The sequence below is a fragment of the Vombatus ursinus genome, unplaced genomic scaffold (assembly GCF_900497805.2).
Source record: "Vombatus ursinus unplaced genomic scaffold, bare-nosed wombat genome assembly UNPS02004691.1, whole genome shotgun sequence".
In the NCBI taxonomy this organism is placed as follows: domain Eukaryota; kingdom Metazoa; phylum Chordata; class Mammalia; order Diprotodontia; family Vombatidae; genus Vombatus; species Vombatus ursinus.
The window spans coordinates 6,001,861-6,019,966 of record NW_020944469.1 but is presented as its reverse complement, the minus strand read 5'-3'; the positions used below and the strand labels follow the sequence as shown (position 1 = coordinate 6,019,966).

At 39.5% G+C, this 18,106-nt stretch overlaps 1 protein-coding gene across 1 annotated transcript in view; it reads right to left on the bottom strand.

Moving 5' to 3' along the window:
* LOC114026284 (connector enhancer of kinase suppressor of ras 2-like) overlaps positions 1–18,106 on the bottom strand; it is a 560,345-nt gene that overhangs the window by 84,120 nt on the left and 458,119 nt on the right. The window contains exon 15 of the mRNA XM_027839961.1: positions 10,544–10,592. Coding sequence (XP_027695762.1) covers positions 10,544–10,592 — 49 coding nt within the window. The remainder of the gene's footprint in view (positions 1–10,543; positions 10,593–18,106) is intronic.

Below are 18,106 nucleotides of genomic sequence, written 5' to 3'. Positions count from 1 at the left end.
ATTCATTTTCAATTGTTTCATTGTTATTCTTTTTCTTTCCATTTACATTGTTGTAGTCATTTTGTATATTGTTTTCCTGGTTCTGCTGACTTCACTTTGCATTAGTTCATATAAGTCTTTCCATACTTCTCTGTATTCATCATATGCATAACTTCTTATAGCATGGTAATATTTCCTTACATTCATGTGCCACAATTTGTCTAGATAATTCCCAATCTATGGGCATCTAGTTTGTTTCCAGTTATTTGCCACCACAAAAAAGTGCTGTTGTAAATATTTGGGGAGTATATATTGCCTTTCTTTTTGTCACTGACCTCCTTGGAGTGTGTGCCTCGCAATGGAATCTCCTGGTGAAAGGGTAAGGAGAATGTCTGAACAATTCGCACCTCTACCATCAATGCACTAGTGTGCCTGTCTTTCGATAACCTCTCCAACATTTGATACTGTGGTAGTACGAGGCAGCATAGGATCTTCTGTCTCCTATATCAGAAATTTAGGAAAGACTCCTTCAAAGATAATGGCTTAGTGTTCAAATTAAAGTGGAAGTATATAGAGTAGGCTGGTTTAATGTTCATAGGATAATAGATTTGGAGCTAGAAGGGACCATAAAAATCGTCAAATCCAGCTTCCTCATTCTATAGATGGGGAAACAAATTCCTGTAAGTGATGTGACTTCCTTAAGGTCATACCAGCAGGAAGTCACAGAATCTGAATCCCAGAATCTTCAAGATGGAAGGGACCTCAGAGAAACAAGAATTCCTCTCCATCATACTTAATAAGTAATGGCAAAATCAGAATTAGAACCCAGTTCTTCTGAATCTAGACCTGGTACATAGGGTACATTTAGTGAATGTACATACATTTAAAAAATACATATTAAATGATAGTTTTAGCATTTTTCTAGGGGAAATGGGAATTGGCAATTATAGTTTTGGCACTGAAGAACTTGTTCAATACTGTGGGTTAATGAGAGTGACTCATGTGTTGAGAAACTAAAATACTCTGGCCTTTCATTATAATGCTGTCCTCAGGGCCCACTGCTATGAGACAATCTCATAATGGGTTCCTTTTGGTACCTGGTTAATTGAATTCTTCTTAATAGGATCCAAGCTTGACTCACCTACTATAGAATTCCAAAGTAAATTTCCAAAGAATCAAGCTGAACTATTCTTTCTCTATGCCAGCCTGTTGTTGTCTGTATGTCTGGTCAAAACACTAAGGATTTTGTGGAAACATCCAAATCCTCCTAGTTTATACAACAATCTCAGTGCCTCTCATACAGGATCTCTAGTAAGTAATGGTTGGCTTTGGGGGTCAGCTTACTCTGCATTCAAGGTCTTTCTTACTTGCATTTTGCCTTTACCTATCTCCTCTTTTCCCTTCTCCCTTTTATTTGAAGTGGGTATCTCATTAATCAAGGAAAGGTACCTTTAAGAAAACAACCCAAGAACAGCTATTAGAATCTGAGGTCCAAATTCAGCCAGTTACCTCAACCCTGAAAGTGAGCTGGCAAAGACTTTTCCTTGCACTATTGCAAACTCTAATTATAACCATTTTCTAGGATAGAGAAGAAATCTCTGCGCACACCCTCCCTCCCCGCCCTGCCCCACTCCCAGCTCAAGATTTAGGGAAGGGAGATAGCACATATCTCTTCTGAAAAAAACTCCCTTGCTCAAGTGTGCCCTGCTTTGCATCGTTAGTTATTTTTGTACTTTTATGTCTGAGTGCCTTTACAACAAACACACTCAAAATCAACTCCAGGTCAAATGTGTCTTAAGACTGGTGACTGATCATAAGGGGGCAAGACACTGGTGCTTCATAATCCCTGGCTTCTGAAGCATTTTGCCAAAGCATTGACCTGAAGTTTTTACCCAGTAGTTCAGTGCTCATACAAACAACCCAAACTATGGGTGACAAAATACTCAGTGCTTAGAACTCATCCTGCTCTCTCTCCTCCTCCTTCTCACTTCATGCTCCAGTTATTCCAACATTTTCATAATTTTTATATTACTGTAAATTTGATGTGTCCAAGTTCATGCAAATCATTCCCTCGCAGTACCAGAGGCGAGAGCAAAATACTGAATAAGTTAGGAACTTGACATGATAGGTTCCATCAGGACAGTGTCCTACAAAATCCAGTAGGTTTGATTAGCCAAGGAAAAAAATGCTCAAAACAGCCCCCAACTGGGTCATCTTTCTCCATTATAGGAGGAAAGAAAAATGTGCTGAGTTGAAGTTTATATCCTAAGATTCCATCCCTTGGTATGTGGAGTGGCATTTACATTAGTGCCCTACTTTGGCTAATAGGTAGTTTTATCAGTGGAAATCACATTCAAGAAGATGTTTAATGTTTAACTGCCACATCTTGAACCCCACTGGGCCTTTCCATTTGACTTGGAGCTAAACCCTTTTCTATGTATCATCTCCCCATTCAGAATGGGAGTTCCTTGAGAGCAGGAACCGATGTGTTTTTCTGTTGACATCGCCAGGGCTCAGCATGGTTCTTTGCACATAGTATTCAATAACTGTTTTTCATTCAATCCTTCACTCATTCAGGCTAAATCAAGCTCATCCTCTGGTGGCCAGCCTTCTGGTGATGAGCTATTATGCACTTAGCTACACTAATCCAACCACAGTCCATCACCTCGCTTTTACTTGAAGCCAGAGCCACCTTCTTATGACAATGAAGGGAGGCTACCATGGAGAAACAAGAGTAAAAGTAGTAGCCCCCATTTATATAGTGTTTCAGAGTTACAAAGCACTTCAGTGAGTCTCTCACTTGAGCCAGTGTGAGATTGGAAGACCAATCCTTTCCCGACTCCTCTTCCCTAATAAATAGTCCCCATTTTGGGTCATATTTTCTCAGGAAGCTATAGGCCAATAAGAGCTAATGTGATAAACTGTTTCAGCCTAAAGCGTTCGAGACTGATAATGATTAATCTGTGAATCCTTCCTAGCTGACATTTGTACTGTCAACACTGGTTTTCCATACCTGACTCTGTCTTATTGAGAAATATGGGCATCCCAGACCCTATTACAGGGCCTGGTGCAGAAGTTATTTTGTGGGCATTGGAACTTTATGGTGCTAGAGGATATCTGAGGCCATCATACACTATTTGCTCTTTCCTCTTTTGCTTCAAGATTAAGACAACATTTAGTCACAAGAGACCACTCTGAAAGTATGATCAAACAGAATGCTTTGGGACTCTTTTGTACATGAAGACACAGTGCTTGCCAAACAACCCTCTCTCAGATTAAATTGGGCATAGTGCTACCTTTGATATGCCAAGCTAAATTTGCAAGAGGAAACAGGGAGTAAAAGCACCTGGGCTTTTTTCTTTGTTTTTGTAAATTGCCATGAGTTCTCAGTTCCAAGAACCACGGGGGAACAAAGAAAGTTTCTCTTCTATGAGCTACGGGTGTGAACAGCTCCATGGAACAGTAGTCAGGAATCAAAGCAGTTGATGGTCATTGCTTCAGAAACATGTGATTAGCATCAGTTTGTCACTGCAGCTATTAACATTTCAATTTCACTGCCTGTAAAATACTAGACAAAGAATTAGATGTATATTCAAGCAGTCTCTGCTTTCACCGGAATTCACAAAGGGACAAATATGCCTACATTAACCTGGCCAGATGATGATAAAGGAGAGACAGGAGATTGTAGGGGATTGACAGGAAACTACTTCTAGGAAGAATGAATTGTCAAAAAAAAAAAATCCTGACCTATAATCAGTCAAATTAAAATTAGTGTCTAAGAAGGTGAAAATGGGCCAGAACATGCTCATATACTCAGAAGTCAATTCTGACAGGAAGCCTTTTCCATCCTCAAAATACTGTGCGTAGTCACATCTGTTTACATGGTGTTGTCCAGCAGTATGCTTTTTGAGGGCAGGAACTATTTTTTGTTGTATTCTGATTCCCAGTGCCTGAAACATTTTTGGGGGGTGGAGAGCAGGCAGGATTTGACTTATGATTTCATTAACATAGGGAACTTTCTTTGAGAAAACTCCTAGCAATGCTAGATTGGCATATACTCTGCCTGGGGCACTAAGAAGATGAGTGACTGGCCCAGGGTCACACAGGTATTATGTGTCAGAAATGGGTCATGAACCTAGATAATCCCGATTCCCCAACTAGCAGTTGTTAAACCTTTACCTAGTACATAGAAAGCACTCAACACATTTTTATTTCTTTAATTCTCCTCATAGGAAATGGGATTGAAATTAAGGGTGAGGGTAGGGCCTTAGGTTACCAAAAAACATGAAAGGATTTTCCCCTTGTTCTTACAGCCTACCCACCCATCTAGAAGTCAAGGCATGTGTGGCTATGGGTATAGGCGAAGCTATTCTACTGAGGCAGTATCTTTGCCCCATCACTGGGGAGAATAATGATAGGAGGGCCCTAGATACAAAGAACTGTGGGCTTCCAGGCGCCCCCTAATTTCCAAGACTTGTCTAGACTAAATGGCACATGGCTTAGCAGGCTGAATGAATGTGTAAGGGTTTTTTTTTTTTCTACCTTGAAAGTTTTTGGATTATGCTTTGTGAACATAGTCAGTATGTATGTCACATATTCTTTCTCAGTGTGTCTATAAATTACACATTAATTCAAGATTTAACTGTAGGGAAACTTTTTATAGCATTTCTCAGGGGGCCATACTTTCAGAACAATACATGAAGAGCAAATGTAAATGGCTATTTATTACAATAAAGCCAAAGTCTATGTCTAAATAATGTCATTTTTTCTTAGGATTTATTTAAATGCTGTTGGAGGCATCTTGCCACTAAGATCAAATACCTTCAAATACCTGTCAGCATTTCTGCCCTTGTTTTCTTCTGAATCTGACCAAAAGATTCAATTCTAATAGCTCAGCACAGTCTTTCCAAGTATGACAATGAATTAATCAGTTACATGCAAAGATCTTTATTTGTTTCTAGGAGATTATGTTCCTTGTTTTATTTCTTCTCCAAAGAATCATTTTAAAGATATAAGAAAATTATTATCAGTGCCTACTTCTGCACTGATACAAATATATATGTAGGTATACACACATACATTATATATATACATACACATATATGTATATATGGTACCTCTCTCTTTCTCTGTGTGTATATGTGTGTGTGTGTATGTATATGTATGTATGTATCAGGGCAGCTAGGTGGTACAGCGGTTAGAGCCCTGGGTCTGGAGTCAGAAAGACCTGAGTTCAAATCTTGCCTCACTCCAGGCAAGCCACTTTACCTCGGTTTGCTTAGGTTCCCTCATCTGTAAAATCGAGTTAGTCATAGCATCTACCTCCCAGGGTTGATATAAGGATCAAATAAGAGAATATTTTTAAAGTACTTAGCACAGTGCCTGGCATGTAGCAAGCACCACATAAATGTTAGCCCTTATTGGCTACCATATGACATTGGATCTTCTGTCTCTGCACCTTTGAATAAGTGGTCCCTGACGTCAAGAATGTACACCCTCCTCACCTCCACCGAAACACAATTGCTCCGACACAAGGCACTTCCTGACCTCCTTGTCTTCCTCTTATTTTTTAACACTCTCTCCTTGAAATTACTTGGAAGCTACTTTTTATTTACTTATTTGTGTACAGGTCATATCATTCCTGTAGAGTGTCAACTCCTTGAGGGCAGGAAATCCTCCATTTTTTCCCTTTGCATCCCAGTACCTAACACAGGGCCTTGGTGCTTAAGACAAGAATTGAAATGAGTCGGTACGTCTCTGCATCAGTAGACATCTAAGTGCAGGGCTGAGAATATGGCGCTCTGGGTCTGTGCCTGGGGTGGGAGGCAACATTGCAATCTTCTCCCACAAATTGATGCCACTCATGTGAATCCAGGGTCATCTCTCAATCCTTCCACCCACATGAAATTCATTGTTGGCTGCTAATTCCAATAAAATCAACTGCCCTAGCCTGATCCACAGCAATCCAAATTAGTTTAATACCTTGTAGCAGCATGTTCTTTTGGTACAATTTCTCACAAATGCTTTTAAAAATCTTGCCTTAAAATCCTAGTCTTATGACTTGGAGATTTCAAGCTCAGACATATCTTGCCAAGATGAAATGGATTTGAGTTTGTTATGTGAGGAGCCCTCAAACACTCAAATGGATCTGTACCTCCCCATCCTATGTGACTCTTGTCCATATCCTCCCAAAAGTTTACCCCCAGGAGTCTGCTCACTGGAGTCCTCCTCGCTTTTTTCCAGCACCACTAGGTTTCCAACAGAGCAGTCTGGCTGTCCGCTTGTCATTCCTTGATCTCACCACATGAGCAGTCCATGTTCTCTTTCTATCCAAGGATTCTTTCATGATCTACTGTACTTCCATTCTTCATTGTGGATATATTGTAGAATGCTCACTCTCAGCACATTCAAAATTGTGCTCTAGCCTCTGTGTGATGCTCATCTTTAGCTTTTAAGGAGCAGTGAAGTCCCAGGTCTTGTTACCATGCACTAACACCAGTAGAATGTTTGCATTGAAAAGATGTCCTTACTTTTGTGGGAAGCTTGGGGTCAATTAAAGTGCTTTGTAAGTTCCCCAAAAGCAATCCAGTCTGCTTTCTTTCTCTTTTATAACTCTGGAACCAGCTCATGGTCCACCTGTATTGTCTGCTCCAGACAACCATACCAATTGACAGTCTCTACAGGGTATCCATTTAGAAGCAATCTAAAATCTGGGCTATAGACATTCTTCATCCATGTGACCCTTGCTTTTTTTTTTTTTTTCCTGAGGACCACCCTATTTAAATGTAGAGAAGGGTTTTGTCACTAAAAGGCAGGCCCCCAGGCGATGATTGTTTTTTTGTTTTTTTTTTTAAATCCCTGGTAGCTCAGGAAACATTGAAATGAATTCCTCAAAGTAAACTATTACAAATGATACCATTAGAGACCAAAAGGTCAGCTAATAATTGAGCAAGGAAGAAACCTAAAGGATCTGCTGATTTAAATTCCTATTTACACTTTGGTAAGGTGAACCCCTTGCTTGTTTTACTGGAATATGTTCTGAATTAATTAAAAGTAATTAGTGCCCATCAATAGATGAAAATGAGCTCGAAGTTAACATTTTGCAGGGTACTTCTCTGTCAACATTTTTAGATGTGATTTCTGTAGATTTCTGCAATCAAGTTAAGCCAAAAATCATTATTCTTCACAATAGAAACAAAAAGAGATTAGAGCTTCCTAATTGTTCTTCCCTGCTGAAACCATTGGCCAGAATTTGGACTTTACACATAAAGCATGAATGTACTCTGTTGTTGGTGCTGTTTAGTCATTTTCAGTCGTGCCTGACTGTCTGTGACTCCATTTGGGGTTTTCTTGGCAGAGATACTGGAGTGATTTGCTATTTCCTTCTCTAGCTCACTTGACAGATGAGGAAACTGAGACAGACAGGGTTAAGTCAGGGTCACACAGCTACTAAGTGTCTGAGGCTGGATTTGAACTCAGGTCTTCCAGACTCCATGCCCAACACTTTATCCACTATGCCACCTAACTACTCTACTTGAAACCTTTCGCTCTTTGTATTAGTAGTGATTAAAAGCTGACAAAGGAGTGAACAAAAATTGCTGCACAAATCCTCAGGATGGTAAATGGACTTGAGATGATATCAATGAAAGGCTCCATGTATATTTGGCCAAAAGAAGATCAGACTTGGAGGGGACATGAAAGGTATCTTCAAGGACTGTCATATGGAAGCAGAATCAGTTCTGTTCTTCTTAGCCACAGTGGGATAGAACTAGAATCATAGGGGGTCCAACTAATTAACACATGAGAAACATAATGGAACAGCACCCAAATACCACTGCATATACTTAAAGTAGCTTACCTCTTGGACCCCCAGTAGTTTAAGACTTTCATTCATGATGCCATGACCTGCTAAGTCTTTTCTAGAACAGTATGGCTGGTATAGGGAAACTCTAGGCCTCTCTATTATAAGCTGCTGTCAATCCCTTCCTAAGGCCAATACTGAAAAACCACTGTTGGCCTGTAATCACACTTTTGCTGCCATACTTATGGCCTATCCTGAGAAATTCCACTCTGACCTGGGCTGATGGCCACCTATGGGTGCAAAAGTATGTTTACTGTGCTTCCTGCCATCTACTTTGAGAAGCACTCTGCCTCTGTCTGTAAAATCTACCTTATTCTTGGATGGTTGGTTTTTATAGAATTACTTTAATGTAAACCAAATAGCATATTTCCTTTGTAAAATCTGAGCTCAGCCCATAGGAAGGACAGAGAGTTAATAGATATACTTCTTTTCTTCAAAACATTTTTTTTACATTCAACTAGTCTTTCGGTAAAGTTTTTGAATACATGCAAGGAAACTCAAATCTCTATAACTTGATTTGTTGACATGTTCAGAAAAAGCAAAAGCAAGAATATTTATGCTTCAACACAACTACATTAACAATATTAAAATATATAAGCTAAGACTGACAGTTTGGGATGTTAAAGACTTAATTCAAATACTAAGATGGAACACCAGCCTTTCTAGGTGTGAATGCTTATTAATCACTTAAGTGCCAGTGAAGACTTTAACCTGAGGGGAAAGATACTCTAATGGATTTCATGATTAAATGAATCAGTAGCACTGTCTACATGATATCAAACATCTGGAGGAAAACCAAAAACTACAGTCAAATATCTGTAATTTCACAAAGGAGATCCACGACAAATTGTCTAACTATCTTGGGATAATTATCTCTGAAATTTATGAAATTTGTGGTATATACACAGCAAGTGCTTAATAAATGCTTTCTGACTGACATGAATTTCAGTGCTAAGATGACAATTTCTTTTGCAGTATTAGCATTTCAGTTTCTATCAAGTTGGAAGGTATGGGGTTTGAATAGACACAAATAGCCTTGCCACATGAGGGTACAAAATGAGGAAAGGCCACCAGGATAGGGAGCAAGGTACAAATGATCTTTCTCTCCATTTAGCTCTCCCCTTCAATTACTCCTGGTATTCAGACAGGAAGTGGGAAAGTGGCCATTAGCATAACTGCCTGGATCTAAGTGGTCAGGGAGGTTTCTGCTCCTCTGACGGACTACTTTGATCAAATATATGTAATTCTTGTGTTCTTTGGGGTGTAATAATAGATTGGGCCCAGTTCAGATGAGGATGGAACTTCCAAATGATTTCAATTCAGTTTCCCATTTATCAAGCCCTGACTTGGTATAAGGCATGAAGTTAGGCTCTGGGAGTACACAAAGACAAAGACCAAAACAGATACTGCCCTCACGACACACCTTCGGGCACAGTTAACCAAGTCTACCTCAAAAGCAGACTATATAGGCAGTTATAAAAGTGGATACACCATATTTCACTGATAGTGTTTTCATTTAATGTATATGGAGGCCATATTTATGGAACATGAGCATTTATGAAAGATGGTTAAAAATGGCAAAGGAATCAATAGTTTTGAGGGGAGTTTTGCATCTAGAATCTTCCTGATTGGGCATATCTGTCTAGGTTTCTACCTATCCTTATTTTGAGCACCTTCTATTGCTCATTTTGGAACAGTCACATAGAGAAGAGGAAAATGATTCTGGCTAAATGGTACAGCCAGATTTGGAAAAATTAGCTTTAAACAGACATGATCAGTTAAAAGTCAAAGTTCTCCTCACAGTTGGATCAGAGAAAAATGGTTATCAAAATTCCTACCCGCCCCCCCCCAAAAAAACCCTATCAAGCATCTAAAATAAGACAGAACACTATACAAAAGATACTCCAGAATGTTTATGACTATAAATTCCAACAAACTAGATCAGCCATTCTTAAAAATATATTCCAGGGATCATGGGGGGCACCCTGAGGCCCTTTCAGGGGGTCCATGAGATTAGAACTATTTTCATAATAATACCAAGATATTTTAATCTCTAATGCAGTAAAATATAATCCATATAAATAACAGTTCTTTTGGTAGGTCCTCAATAATTTTTAAGAATGTAAAGGGATTCTGAGACCAAAAGGTTTGAGAACTGCTGAACTAAACTGGAACCCAAGTGAAAGAGTCTTACAGATCACTGTAGGATTCTATGCTGTTTTCTAAGTTTAGTACATCAAGAATATGCCAATTGCAGAAAGAAATTTATATACATATATGCATATTTACAAAACGGATATAGAGCTACCCCAAAGTTGGAGACTGTATAGAAATACAATACAAATGAAACTTTTATCTCCAAATGTTAGTGGTTCTTCCCATATTTCTAAATATATGGGTGAGAGGAAGTTTTTAGCCTCCTATTTCTTTGCAGAAACATATTTCATCAATTCTAGTTTCATGCATGTAAAAATTTTTATTCTATTTCAAATCAGTATTCTGTTTCAAAATCACACCTGGCTCCCCTCCCCAATAACATTCCAGCGTCTTCAACTGCCACTCTCCTTCATCCTAGATAGAATTCAAGGGCAAAGGGAAAAACAACTTTTACACAGAAGGAGAAGTGACAATGAAACCTCCTTGATTTCCCCCCTCCACAACCTCCAAACAGTAGCAAGGTGACTAACTGTGTCAAAGGCTTACCTTCTTCATGGGTATGCCTCCCTGACGGTCAGCAGCAGAGCTAGCATATCTATGGGAAAGAAAAAGCATTTCTTTAAGCTTAAGATAAATCAATTAACAGGCTAAAAAGTCAATGCACGGATTAAGAAGAGCAAGAACATGCATGGTCAAATAGATGCGTGCAAACGTCCCCCATGGCATTATCAATGAAATACCTTAGGATCACAAGAGAGGTCAATGGAAGAATGACTTAGCTTTGTATATGGCACCTGCTTGGAAAGATTACCCCCTTTTATTTGAAGTTTACACAACACAAGAGATAGAAACATAAACAAGGCCACCTTCACTCTGCTGAATCAACACTGGCCAAATTTAATAAAACTTACTCCAAAGTTGCAGCAAGTCACCCTTAAAATAGATTGTGTAGGTGTTTCATAGAAGTTTTATTAAATTGGCCTCATAAAAACTAGTGGAAATGGTTTCTAGTGATTTCCAAAGTGTCCAAATGAGTCTTCCTTAATATTTATTTGAACATTATAGTCATTTGTAATTCAAAACAGAGTTCCACATTCAAGATGAAATATACACATGCTATTCTTAATACTTGGAGCATTGGGCAACATATACAGTGTGTATCTGTAGTTATCTATACCTACATTTTTACATGCCCATATATTTATGTGGGGAGGGTTGTGTAGGGAGAGGGTATAGGGACTGAGCCAATGATTTCACTGATGTGGGAAACTCCATGGTGAGGGACTTCCTCTACAAAAGTAGGATGGCATCTTCTTTGGAACTCAGAGTCTTTGAGAGTTTCCTATAGTGCTGAGGAGTTAAGTTACTTAACTGGCTGAGCTTATACAGCCAGCAAGTGTGAGAGGCACTGTCTTCCTGGCTGGCTCTCAGTATGTACATACATACATATATACATACATACACATGTATAATATGCCAAATTTGGTTGTGATATCTGTGAGTATGAGGATTTTTGCAAAGTGTTTACTTATAAACAGTGAGCTAGGCCAGTTTAATTGTATGTAAAAAGTGACTTAGTGCCAAAATTCTTGGTAAAATAATCCATGGGAACAGTATTATTTCATATTGCATTGGAATTCTTAGTTTCTGAGTTGGATATATAGGAAGAGAAGCAGTTTAAAAACAAATGACAATCAAAGAAACACATTTTATTTCTACTTTTGCCTCCTCTACTCTACAATCAATTGGCCAGACTATGTGGCTGGTCACTGGATGATCAATTAGATCTGAATCACCTTTTGTGCCTAATCTGTTGCTCAGTGCTAAGGTGTCAATATGGCAGAAAGAAAATGAGTTCACAAAAGATTCAACACTCTGAAAATGACACTCCATGGGACAATAGCCAAGAAAACAAAAAAGGTCAATTGAATCAGTACATCTTGCAAAAAAATCATGTCAGGGAGGGGTGGGTCCTCAATGATTTGTGCTGAGTTCCTTATGACTTGAAGCAGTCTTTCAGCAGCAGCTTGATGGCCACTTGCCAGGGAAAGTGCAGAGGGGATTCCTACTCAGGTACAGGTTGGACTCAGTGTTCTCTGAAGTCCCATTCAACTCAGAGATGCTGTGATTCATTTGAATTAATGATTAAGTGCAATATTGTAAAGGATTAAATTTTGTAAATTACAACATGATTAAGCTTTGACCAAGGAGACTGCAACAATTAAACATCCTCTATGGAATAATGCAAAATCCACTTGCAACATCACTGGGCTGTATTCCAATGGCTATAAGTGCCTGATGGTGGTTCATGTGAACCACCCTTTACACTCATCTGCATTAGTTAAAGGGTGGTATTTATAAAGCACGTGCAGGATTCTCAGTGGATTAAAGCAGAAAATACAGCCTCAGGTGCAAGGAAACTGAATCATGATGCGGTTACAAACATAAGTTGGTGTGACATAGCTACAAGTGCTAGTCTGTGAAAAATCACAGAGCTAAAGAGAAAATCAGAACATTTTTCTACCCTAAATCATCAAGTAATCTAGAGCTACAGTTTTTTTTTTTTTTTTTTTTTTGGTATTCCCGTGGACCATCCAGAAATTTAAGTCCTTTTCTGGATTCAGGGAGATCTAGAAGAATGTGCAAATGCCAATGGTGCTGGCCTGGCTATAGGGAAGAATCGGTAAGTCTATCCCTCGAATCTCTGCCCTAGAAACTTGAATTTTATCCTAGGAGTTGATCTCCAGAAAGTCAAGAGGTCACTATTTTGGAAATTAGCTAAATATTTAAAACTGTACAACAGAGGAAGAATTAAGATATGGAAGACAGTGATCATGGGTTTTTCATTACAACAGAGAAAAGAATGAAATATAATAGACTTGATTGAAAGTCAGACTTGTAGAATTAATTGAATCTGAGAATCAACAAAAAAAGGTAATAGAAGGAGATTCTAGAATATTACTCCCTGGAAATCATGGGTTCAAAGACCTACAGCTGAAAGGGAGGCTATTTATTCCTCATTTTACAGTTGAGGAAACCAAAGCCAAGGAGGTAAAGTGACTTAGCCAAGGTCAGACAGAGACCACATCTGAGGTGGGGTTTGAACCTAGGTTCTCTGACTCTGGAGCCTCTACTCTTTAGTACAAGGCTGCTCTTTAGGAATTTACAACTTAAAGTATATAGGTTACCTTTAAGGTACAGTTTTAATTGGAGTCAATGACTTAAGACTGTTTATAGTCTTAAGGGACCCACATGGTCCCTTCTAATCCTATAATTCTCTGATTGAGATCCCAGAGAACCCTTGATGACCCTTGATCCAAACAATTCTTGGGTGGGGACCATGGCAGCTTTGGGCTTACTCAATAGGAAAGACTTAATCAAGTAGAGTTGAATACAGATCAGAGGTTTCAAACTCTGGCCCCACTGCAAGTGGCCTGCAAAACTATTAAAGTGTAATTGAGAAATGTTTCACAAAATAAATAATAACATAATATAACATAGATAATGTTAATATGTGATCTTCTAAGTCAACATGCACCTTGCAGGGATCTTGTTTCTGTTTGAGTTTGACATCACTGGTATAGCCTACCTAGGAATACCTTTAGAGGTAACAGTGGTGGTTTGGGGGAAGGGAAGAGTGCTATTGGTTAGAGACATTCTGTGTCATTAGGGGGATAAGCAGATGCTTCCCTAGAGCTCTGGAAACAACTTAAGTAAAGAGTAGGTCTCAGGACTGCCACGGTTCTGACCTCCAGAACGACTGGTACTATCCTAAGATATCAGTGAAGTATGGGATTATCCGAAGGCTAGCCTAGGACTTCTGGGTGCCTGGGTAACCAACAGCTACCTGGACATACAGTCAGTCTAACCTAGAGGTTGTCTAATTCCTAGAGGTGCCAGACTTTCAGGTTTCCTTTTGTACAATTACAAAATGAGGTGATTGTGATAATACCTGTGCCCGTACTCTAATTATATGTAGCATGGCTTAATAAATTGAATCTGAGCTGTCAAAATCAATATCAAATTAGATGAAAGAATAAAAATGAAAAGGGCAGGATGCACAGTTAAACAGCCTTAACCTGATCTATTGGAATAGCCTACTCGGATATGGACAAATGTACAAGCATTAAGACAGATCGTTAACAGATTCTAAACAGGTTTAAGCAATGGAAATCAATGGCCATGGCTAAGAGGCCAAAAGAGCCTTGAAACCACTTTAGCTAGCAAACACAATCTCCTTGACAAGCAGAATGAATATGGGCAACACTAATTTAGAATATAAACTCATTTGTAAAATCTTATAGAGAATGATGGGGAAGATTATGAATAGTATCCATCCTAAAACAGTGAGGAACAGTGGAGTTTCAATTTACCAAAAGCTCAGTGAAAGAGCCAATTAAGTCAGATCATAATAAGTCAACAAACATTTATTAAACTTTTACTATTGTACTAATCACTTGGAATACACACAATCCCTGCTCTCAAGGAGCTCATATTTTAATGGGGGAGACAACATGTAAATATCTTTGTATATACGAGATAAATACATTGTAAATGGGAGATGACCTCAGAGGGAATGTGCTAGCAGTGGGAAAGACCTCCTGCAGAAGGTGGAATGTGGCAGCTGGATGGTCAACCAGGAGAGCTTATCCATCAATACAAATCACTTGAAAAATCTGCATCTGGTGATTTATATGGCTACAAATAACATAATGCTACGGGCTCCAAAGAATTAACAAAAGCAATGGGGACAGGCCTGATGGGCCTACTTCTGCTGCAACACAAAACTAATGAAGAATTACAAACCAGAAGTGGAGTTAAAGATATCATCAAAGATATACAATCGGAAAAGGTAGGGGGCCAGTCAGGTAGCAAAGGTGAGGAGCAAGAGATGCATAGCCTATATTTTTCTTGAGTGCCTACATAATGTCAAGAGATTTAGAGGACGTCCAGGGGCCATACTCTTACTCAAGATCACAAAGATAGAATAAAAGGGATAGACAGATGGAGCACTGTAGAGGATTTAGGAGAGAACATGAACAGAGCCTCAGAGGATGGGTTGTAATGTGCACTGGTGCAGGGAATACACACAACAATTCAGTTTAAGGTCTGCTGAAATACCGAAGGTCCCTTCTAGCTTTAAATACTGTGATTCTAAACATGTCCATTAAATTGATAGGTGGACCCCAGTCGGCCTGAGAAGACTGGACACCTGAGGTCAAAGGGACATTGAAAGCGGGGTGGGGATGGCCCTCATGGGAAAGTGGGAAAGGAGGCTTTAAACACCAAATTTGCCTCCATTCTTTTGCCCAGGGATTGTCCTGGTGGAAAGGATGATGAATAGGTTTTACAAGGGCCATATAAGCAATAGAACCTAGCAAAGAGTTAACAAAATACCTCTGATGGGGTGAGAAAAATTATGCAAGGTTCCCCCTGGAGCTGGTAAGAGTGAAACAGTTAAGTGAGTGAAACTGAAATCAGCACCTCCCTAAGATAGGTTAATAAGGCTGCAGGAATCAGCCTCAAATAGTTAGGAAAGTTGCTAACTGTAGCAGCTAAACCGATTCCTTCACATCTAAGCTTTCACCTGTGAAAATCTAGATTCAACTCAATTAGTTACAGCGATGTTGAGATGACTTTTTGCAGTGACCTGTGGGAAAATTTCTAGCAAGAAAATAAAAATATGCCCAAATCAGTCTTCTCCCATGAGGTAGTGAGGCATGGAAGAAAAAAATTTCCAAAGAATTAGATTTGGAACGAAAAAAACGGGGGTTGAGTCCTGGATCTATGACTTCCTGCACCTGTGTGATCTTAGGTAACCCCTGGTTTCCTCATCTGTAAAATGAAGGGGTTGGATGAAACTTCTAAGGGCCCTTCTTCCAGCTCTAACTCCTGTGACTCATGACTTTTGCTTCTGCCAGAGTGGTGGTAACCCTGGGGAGCTTGCAGCATCTCTGTGAGTCAGTTAATTCATTTAACATCCCCAACCTGTCTCACAAGAGAGGATGATTGTCAAAATCCCAGTCACAGAGGCTGGCTTCTCTGACTAACTTTACATTTATATCGATTTCTGGTTAAGCCCTGGCCTCTTGGTGGTGAAGGGAAAATTCAGTTTACTAGAAATTTGGGGGCTATAGAACAGTAAGATTATATTATAGAATTTGCATATAGGAAACGGCAGGGAAAACTGGGTGTGCTGAGATTTCTGTAAACCCTGTTACCCCTTTCAATGTGTCTTTCTGGCACAGCTCTGTCCTGCCTTTGCTCCTCAGGGGTGTGCTAGGAAGCCAGCCTCTCAAAGGACTTTGACCTCTAGCTTGATCTCTTATAGACAGCCTCTGTGCCACGGCACAGCCTCTCTCTTCAGCTTATCTTCCTTATCTCAACACGGTTCTTTCAAAACAGTACTGTACTTCAAAGGACTTTTCCACACTTAGTCCATGAACAGATTTCAGGGGGTCTATGATCTTGGATGGGAAAAAATTACATTTTATTTTCATCAATCTCTAATTGAAATTTAACTGAAATTTAGCTTTTTTGAATTATTTAAAAGTATGATTCTGAGACGGGGGTCTATAGGCTTCATCAGACTGGCAGACAAGTCTATGATGCAAAATGGTTATGAACCCCTGATCTAAGGTCCATGAGACTGATTGCTTGGGCCTCTTCTTGCTTTAAATAGGCTGGAGTTGAGTAAATCAATGACTCCACCCTAATAACTCTAAAAAAGAGAAGATTCTAGAACAGCATTTTAAGTTCAGCTTTCACACTAAAGTAAATATTTCAGTGGGGACAATGTTGAGGGCTGTAAAAACAGCCCTGGTCAAACCTCTTGGTAAGAATCCTAGGTCAACACTGAGTAGTTCTCTATTTTTCGACTTGATGGCACCTTTCCACATTTCACTTGGACCCACTAATTTACTAAGGTGATGCAAATATTCCACTCTGTGAACTCAAAATTCCCATTTACCTCAAGTAGTGAATCTTAATCATCTAGCTAAAGGTCAATGTCCCCCACGCTGTGCTCTTCCTACGTTCACAAACCTTCTACTCTTATATGTCTGCATCATAGAGAATCCTGTTTCCTTCTGCTCAGTCCTTCTCTCGAGTATTGCACCTCCCTTTTTGACCTCTGAGTTAGCAATCAGTATCCAAAGGCAACTGAGATTACTGAACCTTCATGGCTCCACTAGAAGCTTCATTGCCCACATGGTGGCCTCCATTAGAGATTGTCTTGTTATTTGGGGGCACTGGTGACACAGTCATGTGGGACTTCTCCCAGATGGCAGACTAACTGCTTAAAATAGTGTGGATATGTTTAAAATTACACATAATGGTGCAGTAGAAAGAGCACTAGCCCATGAGTTGAGAGACTTGGGTTTAAAGACCAGGAGAGGAGCTATGTGGCCATCAGTAAGAAATGGTTAAATACTCTGAGGCTACTTCATCATCTGTGAAATAGGGATAACGACCTTTGTATGACTCACAACCAAGTTACTCAATAATTCAGTTCAGCAAACACTCATTATTCCTCTAATAAATAAAAAGCAGCGCTGTGCTAGGTGCTGGGGACATAAAGACAACACTTGCAACAGTCCCTGTCCTAGAAGATCATACATTGTACGGGGGGGGGGGGGGGTGGGGAAAGGAAAGGGCCCAAAGAGAGATAAAATAGCAAACATGGGCGAGCAAATACTCATGAGGAAAGTACTTTGAATGCCTTAAAGGGCTATATAACTGGGGATCATTTTGATTCATAATTCAAAAAATATTTATGGAGCACTTAACCATGTGCTGTGGGAGATTAAAGGGGTACATGGTTCCTGCCTTCAAGGCTAGCTTGAACTAGGGTGAAACCATGTTGATTTTGTGCTTAAAACATGGTCATGTTCTATTTCCATTCATTTTAGGTACAGCGTCTATTAACAAGTTTTGTTCTGGTATTGACTGAGATGCCAGGAACCACAAGCCCTTTCAGAGTGTACATGATGAGTGTGAGCTTCAGGGAAAATAAATGATGAATCAACTTGACCAATAGGTTTAAATTGTCAGCCAATTTCAAACATCAAACAACTGAGACTACTTCTTGGGAGGGGGAAGCCAAAGAGG